Source organism: Octodon degus, unplaced genomic scaffold (genome assembly GCF_000260255.1).
Source record: "Octodon degus isolate 3935 unplaced genomic scaffold, OctDeg1.0 scaffold00070, whole genome shotgun sequence".
NCBI classification, from domain to species: domain Eukaryota; kingdom Metazoa; phylum Chordata; class Mammalia; order Rodentia; family Octodontidae; genus Octodon; species Octodon degus.
Genome location: NW_004524646.1, coordinates 347,763 through 366,093, shown reverse-complemented (window position 1 = coordinate 366,093; position 18,331 = coordinate 347,763). Strand labels below are relative to the sequence as shown.

The 18,331-nt window shown below is 48.3% G+C and overlaps 1 protein-coding gene across 2 annotated transcripts in view; it reads left to right on the top strand.

Moving 5' to 3' along the window:
* Window positions 1-18,331, top strand: part of Ptpn21 (protein tyrosine phosphatase, non-receptor type 21) — a 77,604-nt gene that overhangs the window by 49,414 nt on the left and 9,859 nt on the right. For both annotated transcript variants that reach the window (XM_004635113.2, XM_023719614.1), the window contains exons 11-13: window positions 9,381-9,441; window positions 10,010-10,094; window positions 12,049-13,520. In XM_004635113.2, coding sequence (XP_004635170.1) covers window positions 9,381-9,441; window positions 10,010-10,094; window positions 12,049-13,520 — 1,618 coding nt within the window. The remainder of the gene's footprint in view (window positions 1-9,380; window positions 9,442-10,009; window positions 10,095-12,048; window positions 13,521-18,331) is intronic.

Below are 18,331 nucleotides of genomic sequence, written 5' to 3'. Positions count from 1 at the left end.
CACACTAGTTGCTTAGCAGATTTGATCTCTAGCCTCATGTCCCTGAGCTTCAAAGTCCTGCACCCTCCCACTGGTTTACCTGTCCCTCTGCCGGGCGTGTCCCTGTGTGTGTGTGCCTCTAACGGATCTCTTGTTCTCCTCCTCTTCCTGCCTACACCCTGCCTGTTTCCCCCATGTTTCCAGTGTCGATGGTAGGCAGTGCACTGTGCACGCCCAGTTGCTGCAGCCCAGACATGCAGTACTTTGAGGCAGACTTCTTTTTCAGACCCTATCCAGTTCATCCGTCAGCTGTGCTAGCTCCACCTTCACAGCAGATCTGACCCCTGAACACCCCCCCCCCAACATTAGCTACTGGGCAGGTGTCGTCATCTCACCTGAGCACTGCAGCCTTCTGACTGTCCTCTCTGCACCTGCAGCTCATTTTCTGAAGTCAGCCAGAATGATCTTAGTTTAACATGAGTCGGATCCTTTTTTTTTGGCGGAACTGGGGATTGAACTCAGGCCCTTGCACTTGCCAGGGAAGCGCTTATTCCACTGAGCCATCTCCCCAGCCCGTGAGTCGGATCCTGTTCCTCATCATAAACCCCTGCATCCCTTGGCTTCCTTCTGACTAACAAGCGTTCAAGGGTGAATGTGACGTCTCTGCCTGGCCCTGATCTGGCTGCCTTCATGCTCCTCCTTGCTCACTGTTGGCAGCTGCACCGCATCCTTGCTGTGCTGGGAGCAGGCTCCCCTCTCAGGATGCTGGGCTTGCTCCTTCCTGTGCTTCCCTAGGCCTCTGTGTACCTCGCTCTTCATAGCAACCAGTTGTGTGGTCAGAGGTGCCCTCGTCAGAGGCTGACTTCCCTCAATCCATCTTCCTTTGCTACTACCTGCCTGTTTATCCTCTGTCCTTGTGTTGCACTTAGAACCAGTGGAATGTCGCCCCCACCCCCACCTGCAGTAATTTCGGCAGCAATGCATGGGGAAAATGCTCTGCCCACTGCTCTGTGCTCAGAGTCTGGCTCTCTCTAGGCCTCAAGGAATCCGCTGAGTGAATCCCTAGCAACAAGATTTAGACCTCTGCTTTGGGATGGCAGTGATGCTGTGGGTTCCCCTAGGAAAAAGCTACCCTACCCAGAACAGCCAAAGTAGGGAGGCTTCCCAGCAACGTGATCCCTCAACTGAATTCTGAAAGTTTCTGCTCCATCCCAGCGACCTTACCCTAAGGGGTCTTTGCTCTACGGGGCCAGTGCAGCACCCATCTCACTGTCTCTGGTCCTCTGGGTGGATGGTGGAGAGATGGAGTGTTGCCCTTGGAGTTAAGGGTCAGGACCAGACTCCAGCCTCCTGGCTCAGGATGAGGTGCAGGCCTCGGGGTCCTCAGCGCCGCCTAGGCCCTGCTGGGGTTCCCGGAACTCACTGCCCTGACTGTGCGAATGCCTCTCGCAGCCAGGCCGTGGCAAGATGTGCCCTTCCTCCCTGCCTCCAGCACTCTCAGTCATTCTTTAAGCTCTGGTTTGGGGGCTGGACATGTAGCTCGGTGGCAGAGCTGACCTGGTCCCCCAGTAAACATTTATAATTCGTAAGAGGAATTTTAGTAATGCTTGCTCTGTGTCCAGCATCATGATGAGAGCTTGCATCTTTGCTACAGCTGTCCCGTTCACACGTTGTTATTGCTGTCTCTTCATGGACAAAGAGCTGCAGATTGCGGTGAAATGCCCCCCCCCCCCGCTGTGCACCCACTGAGTGGTGGCCGCAGGACCAGAACCTGCACTCTGCGCACATGTCCCAGGCTGTAGGGCGTCTGTGCTTGCAGTTCCCTGTGGACTGGACTAGAGGGGCCCAGTGAGGGCAGGGCCTGCTCACATTTGTCCTCAGGTTCCCTGTTCTGGCGACAGTGCTGCCTGGCAGGTGAGGGCAGTGTGGGTGGTACGAGCCCAAGCTACTGGCGGATGTTGTGGGGAGAAGAGCCGCTTTACCCTCGTCTAGTTTACTTTTATGACTGATTGTAAACTGGGAGTAAGGGGAAGCCTTAAAAGGACTGTGTGTGTGTGTGTGTGTGTGTGTGTCCTTTTGTATGGGCTGGAGGGGCTTACTGTGTTACTGTATGCTAAGGCCTGATGGAGAGGGACAGGTGGATGAGAGCAGGCAAGGATGTCCCTTGGATGGGAACCAGCCAGTGATGACAGCAGGGGCAGCGCCTGGGTCCTCACTGCCCTCTGCACTGCTCGGAGGATGGGCTTTTGGTAATTAGTAATGGGCAGGGAGGAGAAGGCGGACAGGGAGGAGAAGGCGGCCCTCTTCTTTCTAGGTATAGGGAGCTTTTTTTTCTGCGGCTCTGGGCTTTGGAGCTCTGGTGCCATGTGGACAGAAGAGTTCCCCCTGGTGGTTAGAGTCAGTGGTGCGGCTCATGCAGGGTCCCCTAGTGCGCTGGCCTTGGGGTCCTAGGCTGGCCTGGTCTACCCAGCCTTGTGTGACAGTATTTCTGCTCATCTTTCTTCCTCTCTTTCTAACTTCCTTCCTTCCCTTTCTTTCCTTCCTTCCTTAAGTATTTGGTACAGTGTCTCACTATGCTCAGACTCAATAGTGTTCCTCTTGTGTCAGCCTCCCCAGCGCTGGGATTACAGGGGTGGGCCACTGGGATTACAGTTGTGTGCCAGCTCAGTGAGCCTGGGGGCAGGGCTGGTGTGACATGTGGCACTGGGGATCGAACTCCAGTCCCAGGCACTTAGTCTGCTGAGCTATCTCGCCGGCCCTTCTGCTATTATTTCTATTCAAGCAGTAAATATGCAGTCTGTGGGAACACTGCATCTTCATTTCAAAGATTTTCATACATTAAACAATGTTCCTAGGGGCCGGGGAGATGGCTCAGTGGAATAAACGCTTCTCTGGCAGGCGCAAGGCCCTGAGTTTAATCCCTGGTTCCGGAAAAAAAAAAAAAAAAAGAATGTTCCTACTGGGCCATCATACGTCACTTAATTCCTTTTCTGGAACGTACTGGAGCCTGTTACTCTGAGTAAACCATGACATACAATCCCCTTCGAATGTACACCCGTGCTGATGGGTCGCTAATGGCTGTTTCTGTTCATTTTGCAGTGCTAGGGATTTCACATGCGAGGCAAGCTCTCCACCACTGAGCTCTGCCCCAGCTCCGATGGCTTCTTTTTAAAAGTATTTTGGGGCAAATCATCAGCCAGTAATGATTTTTAAGATTCAGAAGGAAAAGTAACAAATGATCGCGATAATGGTGCAGCCTTGGAAATATACTCTTTGTTAACAAGTGTGAATAAAACTGTCATTAGTTGTATATATTATATCTATATAAGGAGCATGTGATTCTTTTGAAAGTGGAATAATTATGTATAAAAAGCTGTTCTCCAGATTTTATTTTATATATCTAGATCATGGAGGCTCGCTTCCATGAGCTGTTCCTGTATAGTTTATTTTTTTTTATTTATTTATTTTTTTAAATTTATTTATTTATTTTTGTGTGTGTGTGTGTGTGTGTCCAGCTCAGCCCACCAGGGGGCGGTGCTGGCTGGCATGTGGTGCTGGGGGATTGAACCACGGTCCACGTGTTTTGCTAAGCTTGTTCCAAGTAGGTGCTTTAGACCACTGAGCCATCTCACCAGCCCCTCCTGTGTAGTTTATGTATGACTCATTCTGTGGGAGATGGATTTCATTCTGTGTATTTGTTTTCCACCTAAAGTAAATGAATTGAGCTGGCCAAATAGCTCAGCGGAGTAAAGTGCCTGCAAGCAGGCACAGGGGCTGGGGGCTTGATCCCAGGGCCTGCCATGCTGGCCCCGCCCGTGGGGCTGAGACAGCAATTGAAACTGGGTGTAGTCGCTGGAGCCTGTAATCCCAGCTCTTGGGAAGCTGTAAACAGGCAGATCACTACGAGTCCTAGTAGTGAGACCCTGAACACCTTGTAGACCCTTCCGTAAAATACAAAAGTAAATAAATAAATAAATAAAGTAAAATAAAACTTTTAATGTCAGTTTTTATGGTTTTGATGGGTAACAAAGCCAAAGGTAACTTTATGCCTATTTTAAGACTCATGAAGGACTGTTTAATCGTATTTAATACTGTAACGACTCACCAGGTGTTGCAATGCATGGGAGGTAGCCTCCCCGGGGAGTTTAAGGCCAGCCTGAACTACATAGTGAGATCCTGGCTTAGAAACAAAGAAAAAATAATGCTGAAGTATTGGTGGCATTGCTATCCTGGCCCAGGTGGGTAAGCTCAGGTGAAATGGGCAGTTACCCAACCTGCAGCTGGTAGGTTCTGCACACCTGTTTTGGAGATGGTGTCTACTCGCGTAGAAAGGGGGGCTGTACCCTACAGCATCCCCTACTGCAGCTGTGACCTGTAAATGACGGGGCTGCCGACAGCCTGAGGTGGCTCACCTAGCCAGTTCAGTATCTGTAGCTTTATCATTTATACAATGGCCTGATCCAACAGTCTTCTCCATCCACTGCAAAGGGGGTACTTCATTATTTATTTATTTATTTATTTAGTGTGTGTGTGTGGCCAGCTCAGCCCACCAGGGGGCGGGGCTGGCTGGCATTGGTGCTGGGGGATCGAACCGCAGTCCCTGTGCTTTGCTTAGCTTAGCTTGTTCTAAGTAGGTGTTTTAGACCACTGAGCCATCTCACCAGCCCAAAGGGGGTACTTGAGATAACAGAATCATCTTTTATGTTGTTCAAGCCTTAACACATTAAGTCTCCTTTAAAAAAAAATTATAAAATGGGGCTAATGGAACCATACTTGGTATTTCTTTAGGGTTGGATTAGGAATGCAGTAAGGTAATACTGTCAATCAATTAGATCAGAAGGCTTCTTCCAAGCCCCTGCTGCCCACCTCAAACCCCCAAACAGGCAAACTGTACTCAGCATTCCTAATTCAGATGAGGAAAAGGCTGGAGGGAAGGGCTCTGGGTGTGGGGCATCCCTACGTTTCTCTGAGCTCCGTCCTCCAGCCTGCAGAGCCAAGCCCAAGAGACTTTCTGTGGAGAAGCCTGGATTTCTGCCCACAACCTGCTGGTAGCTGGGTGCATCGAGGGGCTTGGTGAGATCCCCGTGGTGTGGGGCTGTTGGGGACGTGGCAGCCAGTGTCCACCTCTTCTGGGGACTTTTGTCATCCAGAGGCTTTGCCTGGAAGGGGAGAGGGACTTCCCCATCATCTGTAGGCCTGTTGCAGACCTGAAGAGATGGTGGAAAGCCCCAGATACGGCAGACTTCAGTCCTCTGGGCCCCAGAGGTGTGCAGAGGACGCAGTGCTTCCCACAGACCCAAGTGAAGGGGCCCTGTGGTAAGAGATGGAGGGGACTGAGAAGTAGCCATGGGCCAGACAGTGGGCATCTCCACTCCTCAGAAAGCCTTGGGGAGAGGTGGTAGAGCATATGAGGGGACTTCAGTCTTAGTAATGGGAGTTAAAACTAAGGCAAAGGGTGCAAACTCACAGGCAAGAGCTTGGATGGAGAGGGAAGAAAAATGGGGAAAGATCTGAGCCTGAGGACATGAGCTGAGGGGCCCAGCTCAGGTGGAGACATTAACACAGGGAAGGGCACTTACAGACAGCTAGCTGAGGTGGCGGGGTCTGCCCGGTCATTTGTCTCGGTTCTGGTTCTCCACTGTGGCTCCAGAGGGGCCCATGGGATGATTGCTTCTGCCCAGGGGGGGCCTCAGTTCCTGTCCTGGGGTAATTGTCCTGCTCAGGGTGATCTGTGTGCAGATGCTCTGCTGGAATCCAGGGGGACTGCGGGTGTAGGACACTGGCTGGAGGCTTGTGGGGGCTGCTCTAGAGAACTTGGAAGGGATGTAGTAAGAGCTGGCAGTGGATTGTCCTGCAAACCTTGAGCGTGCCTTAGTCACTCTTGGTATCCTCAACCTTGGAGGGGGCCAGGATGAGTTAGTATTGCTCAGTAGTGGACGTCAGCGTCAGTCCCCACTCACCCATCATCCATTGTTCAACACACACCCCTCGCACTGAGGGCTTCCTGTCAGCTAGGCGGGGTGCCAGGTGCTACGACGCCACAGTAAGCCCCTTCTCCCGCAGGCCTTTCAGCCAGACGAGCTGGAATTGAGGAAGCGGCCAAATAGTGGGAGCCCCTGCCCAGAAGTCTAACAAAGCTGCTTGTTCAGATGCTGGTTCTGCCACTTGTTTGTCATGTGCCCAGGAACGGCTTAACTTCATCTAAGTATCAGTTGCCCCATCTATAAGATTGTGACAATGATTGGATCTCCCTCTTGGGGTTGGTGTTCGGATTTCATTAGATAATCAGCAGTTTTTAGCATAGTTTCATTATCTGTGAGCAATATCTTCTATTTTACTTGGATGGAAGCCCTCCTTCTCTTGTCTCCTCTAGCACCCTTGCCCCGTGACTTCTAAGAGGTCTTTTGGCTGCCTCTTACTAGCAGCGCTCATCAGCATAGAAGTCACAGCAGAGGTTCGAGGGCACAGCCGATAGCCACATCATTTTCTCTGGTGTGTGACCTTGTTGAGGTTGATCTCAGCTTGAACTGCACTTGCAGCAGTGCCAGGGAGAAAGAGGGAGTCAGACTGTTAGAACCCATGGTGAGGCCGCCCAGGACGAACCATCGGCAGGTAGAGGACCTACAGGTTTGTCTCCTACTCAGCAGAACCGGCTTCTGCAGTGGGCAGCGCTCATCTCCATAGGTGCTGCCAGCAAGATGCCCGAGTAGGTAGCGAGAGCAGGAGTGGCTGCCTGTGCGCCCGAGCCTGCCTCTTGGGTTGTGTGCTAAGGCAACTGTAGACATGTTGGAGTTTGTTGATAATGTAATCTGTCAGCAATTCTGTCTCTGTCTCTGTCTCTCTCTCTGTCTCTGCTGTCTGTCTGTCTCTCTGTCTCTGTCTCTCTGTCTATCTCTCTGTGTCTCTGTCTCTCTTTCTCTGTCTCTCTCTGTGTCTCTTTCTCTGTCTCTGTCTCTGTCTCTGTCTCTCTCTGCTGCTGCTGTGCTGTATCCCCAGCCCTCTTCTCACTTTTGAACTTGCAGTATTTTATAAACGTTTGGTCCATCTACATCATAGTTTCTGCTAGACTCGGTATAACATTCAAGGCCCCCATTTACCTAAACTTAGCTGCAAGCATGGAGAATGCTAAGAGGCGAGGTAAATTCCAAAGCAACACACTGTGGCCTCTTGTATGCAGCTGCAGTGAAGCTCAGACACAGTCACGCCAGTGTAGACACCACAGGGAGGGAGCATCCGCTGCAGCAGAGACATCAGCGTTTCCTAAACAGTCCATTGCACTGCGCTGACAGATTATTAAAAGAAGTCAACAAGTAAAAGCAGTGTTGGTCACCTGATGTCTCATTTCCACTGATTTTCTTTTGTCTCAAAAGTTTTATATAATGAAGTTAATAATTTAGAGTTTCAGTAGAAATAGCAGTTATCAGAGTGCTAGGAATAATATATGTGTGTCTATGTATTTTGTGTTACTAGGTATTGTAACCAGGGCTTTCGCATTCAACTACATCGCTAGCCCTTTTAAAGATTCTTATTTCTGCTGTGACCTACATAGCATGCGGGGTCCAAAGAGGGAGCCACAAGAAATTAAGAAAAACCTACAGACACATACTAAAAGGAAAGCTGGGTCAGATGGGGGACCTGACCGCTCTGATGGAGAAGCAGTGACAACCCTGCATGGTCTGTGTCTTTAGATGTGGCAAAAGGGGGGAAGTGTGTGGTAGATTCAGAAGTGCAAGGTCTCAGTTTTTTGCTGAGAACACTGAAAGTGAAGCATTCTCAGAGCCGTCTGTACTGGAGTGAACAGGGAGGACACAGGGCCAGGCACCTGCTGGACTGGCCCTGCTCCAGTCCTCGCACCTTGTCACAGGGCTCACCTCTTCCCAGGCTTGGCCTTGTTCAAGCCCTGAATGTATGGTCGATCTCCAGCTGAGCTGCTCCCCACATTTTGAGGCAGGGTCTTACTGAGTCACCAAGTTACCCAGGTTGGGCTTGAACTTGTGATCCTTCAGCCTCAGCTTCCCAGAATGCTGGCATTATAGGCATGTGCCACTATGCCCAGATGAAAAATGTTAATTTAGAAGACAAGAAACTTGCCATTATTAATTAGCTTGTTGATTAAATGGATTGAATGTTCACTTTGTAATAGTGGATTTTGCTAGTAGTTAGTCCTTAGAGCTCTAGCCAAAAGCCACAGGATATTTTATCAATCACCAATTATGGTTTTTTTTTTTTTTAATTTTATTTATTTATTTGTGTGTGTGTGTGTGGCCAGCTCAGCCCACCAGGGGGCGGGGCTGGCTGGCATGTGGTGCTGGGGGATTGAACCACTGTCCCTGTGCTTTTATTTATTTATTTATTTATTTATTTATTTATTTTGTGTGTAGCCAGCTCAGCCCACCAGGGGGCAGGGCTGACTGGCATGTGGGGCTGGGGGATTGAACCGCGGTCCCTGTGCTTTGCTTAGCTTAGCTTGTTCTAAGTAGGTGCTTTAGACCCTGTGCTTTGCTAAGCTTGTTCTAAGTAGGTGCTTTAGACCACTGAGCCATCTCACCAGCCCACCAATTATGTGTTTTTAAATTTGTGAACTGGGAGCAGATAGTAAAATTTTTTAAAGTCCTTTGACAATATTACATAAGTCATCCAGAAAGCCAAGAGTTCAGTTTCTCAAGGTTCCAAATCTTATGTACAGTAAAATTGACCACATGCAAGAAAAAAAAAAAAATGCTGTCTCTATTTAAAAACAGTGCAGTTATAAATGAGCTTTTCTGATTTTGTTCTTTTTTAAAAACTTACTTATTCAAAGGTGAAACTTGTGTGAATAATTTAAAATCCCAAATTAGGATAATATCAGTTATCCTTCCTTAATAGTCTTAGTTGCTTTCAAAACAAACCAGAGAGACATTTCCTACCAAAAAAAGGTGAATGGGTTTATCACAGGCCCACTGAACCAACTTTTCTACTTTTGGCTTTCCCTCATTCAGTTCCTTAGAGAAATACAGCCCCATCCCATGTAAATTCTGAAGTCACCAAAATTACAGCTATCTCCTGATATTTGGAGTCTGTGGTTAGCAGACCTTTAGTGAAGCCATTCCCTGCTGTGCTTCTGGGCTCCAGCTGGTCTCCTCAGGACTGTCCAGCCTGCAGCAGAGTTGCATGGGCTGAGTGTGCTGGGGTCTCCTGCTGTGGCTGGGCCACAAGACCCGTCTCACTAACACGATGGGCAGGGAAAGAGCAGCAGTCGCCGCCTGGTAACCCCGTAGAGCATGGTCCCGGCCACACAGGTGCCAGCAAGTCACTTGTGTTCTCTAATCTGTGTTCGTCTTTTTACTTTTTTACCTTTCTCTGCCTAAATTTGTTTTGATTGAATTAGAAAGCACTTCTCAAAATTGTCTTGTTTTCAATAGGCAAACTCAGACTGTCACAGTGAATCCGATCAGGAGGAGGTCGTCGTCGAGGCTTTCTCTGGTAAGAAGAAGCATTTGATGGCTTTTGCTTTTAGCAGTGTCATTTGACTCAATAAAATATACTTTGGGTAGTGGGAATTTTGAGTTTGAGCCATAATACTAGGTTCATACTTGATCATTTTTATCCAAGGAAAGGGTAATTTTTCTTCAGTTTAATCTAATACTTATTCTGTTATACATATTTAAATACTAGATCCAATCAAATATTATAAATTTCAGTTATTTCCAAGAGTAAGGGTAAGTTGGTAGATGTTTAAGTTACTTAATGTAAGCTTATCTTCAGATCTTTATACAAGCAGATTTGCATGGGCTCCTTCTTACCTTTTGGAGGCAGATCTTGCATCCTTAGTGTCAGTACAGGGCTTGGCATTGCTGTTGTTGACAACAGTGCAAGTGGTACATAGTTGAAGACCTACTGTGTCTTCAGGTTTGTTTTCAATATATAATATATTTAACTGCTTTAGAAGCTTTTTTTTTTTAATGGAGGGCAAGAATCCAGGAGAGAATTGCTTTGCCTCTACTGCATAGGCAGTGTGTTTCAACCCTGTGCCCAACTTCCCGTTCCTCAGCCCAAGCCGCAGCCCTACGCGATGCCTCCCCCACCCCAGCTGCACTATAATGGACACTATACAGAGCCATACGCTTCTTCCCAAGGTGAGTACGCTCGTCTGCAAAGCCTTGCACAGTCATCGCCACAAATCAGTCTGTGAAGATGTCCTCAAGCTTGGAGAGTTTTTTTGCCTGAAGTTATACCCCAAATTGTCATGATTAAAGTCATCTTGGATTCACAGAATAAGCCAGTACATTCAGGTTCTTCAATACATGGTGAAAATTTATAGTTTCAAATTTTTTTTTTTTGGGCCAACTCAGCCTGTCCTGAGGGTGGGGCTGGCACAGCATTTGGTGCTGGTAATTGAGCCGCGGTCACTTGCACCTGCCTAAGCAGGTACTTTAGACCACTGAGCTATTTTGCCGGCCCTCAAATTTTGATGCTTAAGTGACACCTAAATTGACCAATAGGAACCTCAGGGTGATTCCTGTGTCCTTTTAACATTCTCACCCATTTGCCTTTGAAAGTTCTTTACTGGTTTCACGGAAAAGAGGCCCCATCTCACTCTGCTTTTCCTTGCTTGAGACCTTCCCACTGTGAAGTTTTAAACACTTGATTACAGTAGCTTTCAAATTTTAAGCACATGGAACTGCATTTATGACAGTGCCCAAAGCCAACTCTGGAGCATTCCTTGAACATTTACTTGATAATTTGGGTATAAAGCTGCACTAAAGAAAGGACAAGGAGGTTGGGGCAGAGCAGTAGGTCCCTGTCTTCAGAAGTATAGAATCTTAATTGTGGGGTAAGACAGATGTACACAGAACTTGGAATTGAAGACAATGGGATTCTTTTGTTGAGGGAGAGTATGGCGCCCTGTGCCATTGGATGGGAGACAGACTTGTCAGGGGAGGCTGAGAACTTTCTAGACTTTGTCAGGAGGCTGGATATTTGCAGTGAGCAGTCGATCCTGACTGGGGCGGCTGCTCAGATTCGGGGCCATAGTGAATACCATGGCTCAGTGTGGAGGGGGATCATTGCCCTTCTCCTTGCCGGGCCGGGGTCACTTGGATTGTGTGCTGGATTTATTGGAGAGAGCAGAGTGGGCCACTGGCCCTTGCATGGAGGGAAGGAAGTTGGAAGGGACAGAAGAAGGCAGATTGTGATTGCCTGTTCATGCTGTGCCATGAGGTAACCCGTAGGGGAGCAGAGCCTGGGCGTTGGGTTCTGGCCCCCAGCTCCGCATGGTTTTGTATTCTTCACTGTCTTCCTCCTCTGCCCACCCTGTCTGCACCTGCGCTCTAGCCCCTGCCACAGCAGGAGGAGGCTCTGCCCTGTGCTGTTGGTCTCCTTGCTCCCCTATTCCTACTCGGCCTATGAACAGCTTGCTGTCTTTTGCTCTCTGCTGTCTTCACATGATTGCTCTGGGTGAAGTTTTCTTTCCTTGTCCACCCTCTCCTGCAAGTGGTAGATGGAGCTAGCCAGGACTTCCTGGCTTCTGGGCCGTTAGTGGGGTGAGTGGCTACAGGTGACACTTGGGCCTGGAGAAGCTCACACTCCACTACGCTGTGTCCTTTTGTATTGAAGTTTTGCCTTTATTCTGGAAGAATTGATACAGGCAATCTAGAATCCCAGTTCAGGAAAGGTTTATAGACGGCTTGAGCCAGCTCAGCATTGGCAGGCTGGCCACATGGCTGCCAGGTAGAGGCAGTCGCTGCCTCGGACCTTGGGCGCTATCCCTGCCTCAGGTTCTGCAGAGTTCCAAAAACTCTTGTCTCCAAAGAAGTAGAGGTTTTTAACTTTCAGAAAAAGACATTTCTTGGTACACAGTTACACTCAGTCTTGGAGTTAGATTAGGCTGATGTCTGTCAGGTGCCAGATTCTGAACCCCACCCTCACAGCAGCAGGGCCAGCCTCCTGTAGATGACAGGCTGAGCTTCCGCAGTTCCTTGGGGAGCCAGTGTACCACCCTTTCTCAGTATTTGTCTACAGTAACCAGCCCAATTGAATACATTTTAAAAATCTCACTTAAAAGTGCATTTTAAAACTTCTCTTCTCCAGATAACCTCTTTGTGCCCAATCACAACGGCTATTACTGTCACTCCCAGACAAGTCTCGATAGAGCCCAGATGGACGCCAGTGGTCGAATCCGAAACGGCAGCGTCTACAGCGCACACAGCACCAGCTCGCTGAACAACCCACAGCCCTACCTGCAGCCCTCCCCGATGTCCTCCAACCCAAGCATCACCGGAAGTGACGTCATGAGGCCCGACTACGTGCCCTCGCATCGCCACAGTGCCCTGATACCCCCTTCCTACCGCCCAACCCCAGACTATGAGACTGTAATGAAGCAGCTCAACCGGGGCATGGCGCAGGCAGAGAGGCAGAGCCACTCGCTGCGAAACCTCAACATCGGCAACTCCTACGCATACAGCAGACCCGACGCCCTGGTCTACAGCCAGCCTGAGATCCGGGAGCATGTGCACTTCACCTCCCCGCAGTCAGCGCACTACGCCTTCAATCTCAACTACAGCTTCCATAGCCAGGCCCCCTACCCCTACCCTGCCGAACGGCGGCCGGTGGTGGGCGCGGTCAGTGTGCCCGAGCTGACCAATGTGCAGCAGCTGCAGGCCCAGGACTATCCGGCGCCCAACATCATGCGGACCCAGGTGTACCGCCCACCGCCGCCCTACTCCTACCCTTACCCCAGGCCAGCCAATAGCACGCCGGACCTGTCCCGCCACCTGTACATCAGCAGCAGCAACCCCGACCTCATCACGCGGCGTGTGCACCACTCAGTGCAGACCTTCCAGGAGGACAGCCTGCCGGTGGCGCACTCGCTGCAGGAAGTCAGCGAGCCACTAACGGCTGCACGTCGCGCGCAGCTGCAGAAACGCAACAGCATCGAGCTGGCGGGTCTAGCGCATGGCCTGGAGGGGCTGCGGCTCAAGGAGCGCACATTGTCTGCATCAGCGGCCGACCCTGCCCCCGGGGCCCCAGCCCTGGCCCCCGCACCCTGCGCTGTCCTGGCCGGCTCCCAGCCCAGCGTCTGCGTCGACAGAGCCAACCAGGACGAGGCTGAGGAGCTGGACGGTGGCAGGTATGGGCACAAGAAGTCTCTCTCAGACGCCACCATGCTGATCCACAGCAGCGAGGAGGAAGAGGAGTTTGAGGAGGATCCCAGAGCCCCAGCCCCACTCTCCACCCAGCCCCGGCTGCTGGCCGCCTACGTCCCAGAGCTGCAGCAGCGGAGCCACCCCTGTGCCACCGGCGTCCTGGGCCCTGGCCCTTTGCACATTCTGGAGCCCAAGGCCCACGAGGCTGAGAAGAGGGCAAGGGACGGGAACCCTGCCCACGCGTTTGTGGAAGCACAGCGCCCCCGCAGAGAGGGGCTGCTAACGCCCTCCATGTCTGAGTCTGACCTCACCACGTCGGGGCGCTACCGGGCCCGGAGGGATTCTCTGAAGAAACGGCCGGTGTCCGACCTGCTCTCTGGGAAGAAGAACATCGTAGAAGGGCTCCCGCCTCTGGGGGTAAGCGCCCTGGCCCCGCAAATGTGCCCTTCCCCTGTCCCTCTTCTGCCTTTGTCGTGTTGCTTCCGATGTTTTCTTAGCTTTAAAAAAAACCTTGTTTAACCTTTTCCATCCTACTTCCCTGCATCTTGTCTTATTTTTATCTTACATTGTGAACACATTTAAGTTTCTATGTGGAAGTTATAGGGGACTTGAAATTTGAGTAGTTTTCCAGAGATGATAAATTGGATGCAGAGGTTCTGGGAAGACTTGCTGTGATGCAGCACCAACGAGCAGAAGACTTTCCGGCTTCAGCCCAGATGCGAGTGCTGCTGACCCTCCCTGGAAGTACCGTGTGGTGACGCAACACTCAGGGCTGGGTTGGTTCTGTGTGCTCGGGTGATGTCTGTGCGCAGCGTCCAAGGCTGTGCTCCCAGTGGTGTGGAGGGTCTCCACAAGCGTGCGTGCGTGCGTGCGTGCGTGGGGGAAGGGGGTTAAGGCCAGAGTCTGTGGATGTAGCTTGAGTAGCTCTCCCACGACCTCTGAGGAGTCGAGTGATTTCAGCTTGAGAAGGTGGCACTTGATAGAGAAAACCCGCAGAGCTCCAGGTCCCTTTAAAAGAAAGATAAACACAGAATTCAAGGAAAGTCCCTTGTGGAAATAGTAGCTTTTTGCTGTGCGATATATAAATAAAAATGAAGCACTTCTTATTTGAAACAAAATGTGAAAGAGCCTAATGACATCATCTCTAGCTGCTATTTTCAGAGCGTTTACCAAGTACTGATTTGCTGGGTCCAGTTGAAGAGAAGCCTGTTGTTATGCTCACTTCGCAAATAAAGAAATGGATTGTGAGGTACTAAGTAACTCTTCAGAGGTCACAGGACTAGTGAGTGCCTGCACTGACTCGTTCTCTCTGTAGCCTGTTCTCTTCTGCACTGTTCTGCATGAAGGTACAGCATTCTGTATATATGTTTTACTAAGCAACAGTTGCTTGTTGAAGTGTCTCTTTTCTGTCTGTGGGCTGGAACTTGATAATTTCTGGACCGTTGACTAAGAATTTGTGGTCCTGCTGTGAGGTTTGCCCACTCCCAGCCATCTTTCTGCACTGCTCGCGGGTGGGCTCCTCATAGCCCACACCATGTCTCCTGGCCCCGCACATGCCAAGCAGGTGTCCTCAGGCAGTTATCCTGGCCGCGAGGCCTCCCATCTCTGCTAGACAGCATGCCCAGACCTGATGGCCCAGGTAGGAGGTGCTCAGGGACGCGGCTTCATCTTGATAGGCAAGATAAAGCTCACGCAACACGGTATCATAGTACTTAGAAAATAGAACACTGTACAGAGACAGAAACCACTTACAAAAGTGGTATGGATTTTTTTCCCTCCATTTTCATAGGAGTGCAGTACGCTACGACTGCGCCACTTATGGGGCGCAGTGCAGAGCACGTCCTCATTCTCTTGGCAGCGCTTCCCTGTCTTCTCTCATCTGTCCCTTCTGCCCTTTCTCTGTCCCTTGGTCCCCTTCCCACTGGCAAAAGTTTTGTCTCCCTGTCTCCTGTAATCTGCCTCTTACTTTGCTCTTTATTCATAGTTTGGGCTGCTCAAGAAAGAGAAATGCTTTTTGTAAATCCAAGTTAGGGTTTGCATTTTGTTTTTCACTTTTCCCGAGGGTAATTCTTTAACTGTCTGAGGAGTAAACACCAGCATCTTGGGTGGACCAAGGTCAAGGACGCAGGCTGAGGAGCTGGGTAGGGTGGGATCAGGTGTGGGGCCCACAGAGTGATTGCTTTAGTACCTGGGCAGCTGGACAGGACCTCACACCATGTGAAGAACAGGCTGCTGCCCTATGTGTGGCCCAGATACCTTCTCCAAATAACAGTGGTTTGGAGTATGCCCAGTATGTTATCCCTTTGTGTTTTGAAGGGGGCCTGGCAAGTTCAGGTGAATCTGAAGACTGATCAGTTTCATTCTTTTCAAAATACAAAATTTTGGGCCGGGGATATAGCTCAGCAGCACCTCACCTGCCCAGCACATGCAAGGCCCTGAGTTAGATTCCTGGCACCAAAAAAGAAAACAGTTCTTAAAAAATGCAAAATTTCTCTCTCAATAACTTTTTAATATCTACAATATTAATAAAATCTTGAAATCGGATTATACTTCTAGCTTCCATTTTGTGTAAAAACATTTTACTTATTGCATAGCAGCTTTGGTTAAGGGGTAGAATATAGTAGTCTTAAGAGTTAAAAGCCTTGGGTTTCAGTCTAGATTCTGCCATTTATTAATTTTATGCTTGTGACTAAGACCCTTCGTACATTAAACCTCAGCTTGCACGTCTGTAATCTGGGGACAGTAGCCTCTGCCCTGCCCTCTTGCCTTGTAGCCTTAAGTCTCATATGAAGTTAGACATGAACAAATGCTTAATTCATTGACTCAGCATGAGTTACTGTACTGAGAGTTGTTTTTTTTTTTTTTACTGTTTTGATACATTCTTTTCTTTAAAAAAAGGCAGCTTTGTGACTTTGAGGAAGCATCTTTGTCTGAGACTCAGCTGTCTCATTTGTGAGTGGAAGGACTCCAGAATGTTGCTGGAAAAACAAAATGAGGTCCTGTGGCATCAAAAGTGCCATCAGTATGGCCTCGTTACCACAGGGCTGCATCATATGCTTAACTCCTGTACAGCCAAGAGTGGCAGAGCCAGCCCCCTGCTAAACCTTGGATCCTGTCACGGCAGCATGGGCTGTGGTTATTTTGTGTAATTATTACAACAAATATACAGATATGAATTAAGGTTCAGGAAGTTTAGTGTTAAAAATGGTGAATTAAACTGAAGATCATAAGGAGCAGGTCAGAGTTCTCTGCCATCTCTCCATGCACCTGCATCTACAGTTTCTCCCATGCACCCTTAGTCTTGTGCAGAGCTTACGTGTAACACATAACTGTGCATTTACAGATACGTGTTTGTACTCTGAGAACTAATTAAGGGCTTTTCAAAGCTTGGTTTTGCTTCTTTCAATTACTGACTTTGGAACTGACCTGACAGCCACTCGCCTGTGGTGAGCATGTTGGCATGGGGTGCTGTGGGTCACTTTCGGGCAGCTAAGTGCTCACCTATGTGCGCTAGCAGAGCTGACTGCTGAATTTCCAGGAATCTTGTGAGCCTGCTGATGGTCCATTGGCGGTTTGCAGCGGGCTGCGGTGGAAGTGTTTATACCATGAAAATTGACAGATATGAGCTAGAACTTTTTCCTGTAAGGCCGGTTGTTAAGCATTACCAGCACACCGCTGTTTTTGTATACATTAGAGTCATGAAGTTTTAGCCAGCTCAGGACCTTTGAAGTTTGTCTGTCTGTCTATTTCTCTATCTCTAGGTGAGACTTAGAAGAGAAGGCTATTTATGTGAAGGATGTTGCTAGAGTTCAACCCAGGATTCTACCTGTTCCTAGTCCAGATTTCATTATGTGGAAGTGCATAATAAAGTATGAAGCGTAAAATTAGAAATTATTGCACTTAGCTTTTTGAGTTAGATACCAGTCACAGTCTCCAATTATAGTAGTAACCTAACAGTCCTTTTTTTTTTGGATGTAACCTTTCAACAAAATACCTTTTCTTTTTCTGAAATCACTATTATTGCTGTGTTACTGATCCTGGAGTTTTGTGGCTTTTGGTATGCATGGAGAGCTTAAGTAAAATTGATTTCATGTTTAAGAGCTAAAGTAAAATTGATTTCATGTTTAAGACAGAACAAAGAAAACCATCCCTCGGGCCTGGAGAGATAGCTCAGTAGAATAAACGCTTGCCTGGCAAGTGCAAGGGCCTGAGTTCAATCCCTGGTAGGGCTTTCAAGGAGGTACGGAGTATCTGTCTAAGGAGATTTAGCGTTCTTAGGCTTATTTGCTATCAAGAAGACAGTCATTAGGTTTAATCATAACTTTAGGAGATACCATGTGGTACTTAGGCTTGTGTATCTGACTTCACTTAGCATTATTCTCAAGTTGCTTTATTTTTTTTAATGGAAGAATAGTTTTTAAAATAGTTATTAATTCTACTCATGTTAAAAAATTTAAAAATAGCTTTAGGAAGCACCTGTTTTCAGAAGACAGAATTAGAGTCCTCTTGGTGCTCTGTTTCACACATGCTATCGTCTTGGTGGAGATTTCAGCCTGTTTCATTTTCCTGGTTTAAAAATGTGGCCGTTGATAAACAAGCACAAGATGTAGAGATGCAGTTATCGCTAGTCCCCCCTTCCCCTCCAAAGTGTGAGTCATTTCTTTACCTGTCACCTCTGTCTCCTAGTTATTTCCATGGTTGGAATAGCCAGTCTATCAGTATCTTTCAAAATAACTGAAACACATTTCCTGTCTTGAACCACAGGCTTATGAGTAGACAGTTTCAATAGTAAATTTAAGAAAAACTGCATACTTATCTATAAACCATCATGACAAATTGCTGTAATAAGCAAAATATCACAGATGTTTTTCATGAGGTTGGTAGAATATTTATTTTGCAATGACTTTGCAAATCTTGTTGGTTTTCTGTTGTGATTTCTGTAAGGCAGATGTGGCATTTTTTAGGAAAAGATTATAATATGACTCTCAAAAATATGTTTGTGCATTTTTATTTATAAATGCTTATATCGCCCATGTTTTTTATATAAACTTAAATTTTTCCTTTAAAAAAAAAATGTGGCCGTTGTGAGAAGCGTAATGATCCAAGCCAGGCCACCAAATTCTACAGTAAAATGTTGCACAGTGTGGAAAGGCAATGCTCAAAAGGAGCTTCCAAGCAAGCCATTTAGTTTCATTTATTTATTTATTTTTTATTTACTTATTTTTTTT